General features: G+C 42.8%; 1 protein-coding gene across 1 annotated transcript; it reads left to right on the top strand.

Annotated features, from left to right (window-relative positions):
• Positions 1 to 67: 67 nt before the first annotated feature.
• foxl2a (forkhead box L2a) lies at positions 68 to 1,854 on the top strand. Its single transcript, NM_001294199.1, is given in 1 exon segment — positions 68 to 1,854. A coding segment is annotated over 1 exon segment (924 nt). The 5' UTR covers positions 68 to 335; the 3' UTR covers positions 1,260 to 1,854.
• The last annotated feature ends 2,305 nt before the right edge of the window (positions 1,855 to 4,159 follow it).

The raw sequence follows: 4,159 nt of genomic DNA on the forward strand, positions 1-4,159 counted from the left end.
CGCTCGGTGTAAAGTTGGAGTGATGTTGGAGCAGGGACCGTGTGTCAGTTCAGTTCAGCGCACAGAGGACCGGGTTGGCTTCACTCTGAGCAGCTCACACACCACAGACCGAGCTGCTGCTGCTGCTGCTGCTGCTGCTGTGTCTCCTCAGAAAAGCCCTGGTGCAGCAGGGGAGAGGTCCGCTGCATGTCACCGCCACTGGGCCGCAGAAGAACGAGTTGCGTGTGCGCCTTCACCGTGCACCCAATCCGTTCAGCACCGGAGTCCTGTTCCTCCAGACGCGCTCGAGTTTGTCCAGAAGTGTTGATCAAGACTTGATTGTTTTGGTGCACGTGATGATGGCGGCTTACCGGAGCGCAGAGGGTGACGAAATGGCCCTGATAATCCACGACAGCAACGCGAATAACAAGGAGAAGGAGCGGCCGAAAGAGGAGCCGGTCCAGGAGAAGGTTTGTGAAAAGCCGGACCCGACGCAGAAACCGCCGTACTCTTATGTGGCTCTCATCGCCATGGCCATCAGAGAGAGCTCGGAGAAGCGCCTCACTTTGTCCGGTATCTACCAGTACATCATCAGCAAGTTCCCGTTTTATGAGAAAAACAAAAAAGGTTGGCAGAACAGCATCAGACACAACCTGAGTCTCAACGAGTGCTTCATCAAGGTTCCTCGAGAAGGTGGAGGAGAGAGGAAGGGCAACTACTGGACCCTGGACCCGGCCTGTGAAGACATGTTCGAGAAGGGAAACTACAGGAGACGTCGCAGGATGAAGCGACCCTTCAGACCGCCGCCCACGCACTTCCAACCAGGGAAATCCTTATTCGGAACCGACAGCTACGGCTACCTGTCCCCGCCTAAGTACCTGCAGTCCAGCTTCATGAACAACTCCTGGTCGCTGAGCCAGCCGCCCGCTCCGATATCCTACACGTCCTGTCAGATGGCGAGCGGCAACGTGAGTCCGGTAAACATGAAGGGGCTGTCGCCCCCCTCCTCCTACAATCCATACTCCAGAGTGCAGAGCATGGCTCTACCCGGCATGGTGAACTCTTATAACGGCATGAGTCACCATCACCATCCGGTGCATCCGCATCCCGGACAGCAGCTGAGCTCAGCCGCCGCGGGGCCGCCCTCGGTCTCTTCCAGCAACGGAGCCGGCCTGCAGTTCGCCTGCTCCCGTCAGCCCGCGGAGCTCTCCATGATGCACTGCTCATACTGGGATCACGAGAGCAAACACTCGGCGTTACACACGAGGATTGATATTTGAAGTTTGCCAAAGAAAAGTCTCCCTAAACACAGGACTTGTGGACCGAAATTTAAATTTCAGTCATTAAAAAAAAAAAAGAAACAAAGTGACGGCGTGATTTGACGGCCAGTGGCGCGGCTGACGCGAAGACGACTGAGGCCATGGGACCGGGAAGTCACCAAGTCTCCGGGACACAGCAGGTAGCGCAGCCTTTAGGAGCCGAATACAGTAATAAAGTCGGACTCATTTCATCGCAGTCTATATTATGCATGTGAAAACGCTGTACTTAGCCAGTGCTAACACGCCGTCCACCTGAGCTGTATTTTGCCAAACGACAACTTTGCACCGTGCGAGACACGCGTGCGTTCAAACCTCACATCGTGTTCAGTTAAATAAATCTATACGTGAGTATGATATTATTGACAGCGTGACGCCAGTGTCGATGACGGTTTTTTCTTCGTCATTCAAAATTCTTTTTTTTAATTTTATTTTTCTAAACGTGATTTATTGCAGTTGTGTTGTTTCCTTCATGTCAGGACCATGTTTCAATTTTTGATAGCACTTTTCCATCTTTTCTAAATCTGTGAATTTCCTAATAAACTTGTATTTTTTAAAGTGAAACACAGGTCCTGAGCTAGTCTGTTGATGAGCGCCTTCGTCACTAACCACGTAGACTAACACAGCGGTATATATGCGGCAGGGCTAAGGTTCGAGTCCCGGGGTTAAGGCTGTAAAAATTAAAAAAAAATATATCCAAGGGGCTGGAAATCACTGCAGCAGATTTATACTTTACCAACCCTTGATTTACCAACTGACCCAGTGTGACTTCACTGCATTTCAATTCATATTTATTTCTTATTAAACTCTCGGTCATGTCTCTCTGTAACGGCCATTATTCTTTTGGGAAAACCATATCACTGTGATGACAATGATGCCTGACCGTCGTTTCTGGTCATTTAAAAATTATTGAATCGAAGGGTTGTTTTTTTAATAATTATTTTAATCTGTAATTTATATTCACACTTAAGGAATATTAATGATGACAAATTAATTAATGAATTAGTGAAAAATATATTATAACAATAATTCGTATTATTTTCTATTATTATTATTATATTAAGGCTATTTTTACCTTTGAATAAATAATAATAATAATATAATTAATAAATTAATAATAATAAATGAGTACATTTTGCAGTTGTCATTACAGTAATAACCGTGACAAAGTCCATGTTGCCGTTGAGTTTCTGTGCGTCTCCACCGTTAACCACCGTATGCTGCAGTGACGTCGTCCACTAAATAAGAGTCCACAGAATTATTCCGGAAGCTGGAGTAACAAAGACAGGACACGCGCTAAATAAACCCGTCATCTAAAGTATTTTCACTACAGACCTGAGAAAAAACCCAGACAGATAACAAATACACAGACCGGCGTCCGCACGTTGTATTAACCCTTTAGGTTCCTGCAGGTTCGTGCACGATTTATGACAAAAACAAATAAACAAAAACAAAAAAACATGTAATCTAGTGAAACCCACTGCATCATCAGTTAACTCCTAACATATATTTAGAAATGTTTGTGTTTTGATGTGTGTTTGGATGTATGTGTGTGTGTGTGTGTGTGTGTGTGTGGTCTGACATTAAATATATCCATGCACATTTCTTTGCTTTGTCAACAGAAAAAAATGAAGTGTGTGAAAGACTGTGTGTGTGTGTGTGTGTGAGTGTGTGTGTGTGTAGAATCAGCGGTGTCAACGTTGTCAGAGCAGAGCCAACAACATACTTAAACTACCATCACTTTTTAAAATTATAAAAAAAAAAACGAATGGATCATTTTTATATATATATATCAAAGTCCATTCCCAAATAAAAAAATAGTTACTTCACATAAAGTTCAAGGTTTGGTATGATTATTACAGCAACTACAAGTTACTCAAAGTTTTATATATATATATAGAACTCGGAAAATAAACGAAAGTGTTTTTGTTAACAGTCTTTCAGATAAAATCATGTTGAAATTAAATATTAAATTGAACAAAGAATGTACTTCAACATTAATCTTAAAATTCTGATAATCTGATAATCAACATAAATCTGCTGGGCCCCTGTTCCTGTCCTCATACCTGTGGTTCGTTCTGGTGAATTCTTTCTTTTTTTTAAACTGTCAGTTGTGCAGGTGAAGTTAAAAAAACAACCCACGTTGACCTTTTCACAATAAATAATAATAATAATAATAATAATAATAATAATAATAATAATAATAATAATAATAATGTCGATTCTAGGTGGTTTGTCAGAATCCAAATAGGAAACAAAAAAGTCTAAAATAAATAAGGAAATTATTAACAAACCTATATTTTAGTGGTAGAATATAGACATATGTAATATATGTTCATATATATCTATTATATATGTAATGTATATTATTTCTTTTTGAGCATGCATTAATATCCCCTCAGTTTAAATGATATTTATTCGTCCACTCACTGATCCTTCAACAAATACAAAATTGTTCCACTAAAAACAAAGACGTGCATCAGTGTAGGAGCTGATTTCCATTGGCTGTGGCTGAATGTGTCATGTGTTCACATCCACTGTAGGTAGAGTAAAGACTGTTGGATGATTGCGTTTATTCCGACGCTGCGTCCAGAGGAGGATTTTTGTTGTTGTTGTTGTTGTTGTTGTTGTTTGTGAGGCTGTCGTTCTACTGCCACTGTTCCGCTCCGTCCGCCGTATTGAATTCTGTGTTGGACGAATTCGAGTCAACAGGACGAGGGTCGACAGGGGCCACACGGAGCATCAGTGCTGGAGAACATCCACCTACAGCTGCAGCTGCAGCCTCCGTCCACGGGACCTGTCGGTCAGAGTCACGCAGGCTCCTGGTTTGACAAACGTCCGCCAACAATCGACTCTCTGTCACT

Source organism: Cynoglossus semilaevis, chromosome 4 (genome assembly GCF_000523025.1).
Source record: "Cynoglossus semilaevis isolate Cse_v1.0 chromosome 4, Cse_v1.0, whole genome shotgun sequence".
Classification (NCBI taxonomy): Eukaryota; Metazoa; Chordata; class Actinopteri; order Pleuronectiformes; family Cynoglossidae; genus Cynoglossus; species Cynoglossus semilaevis.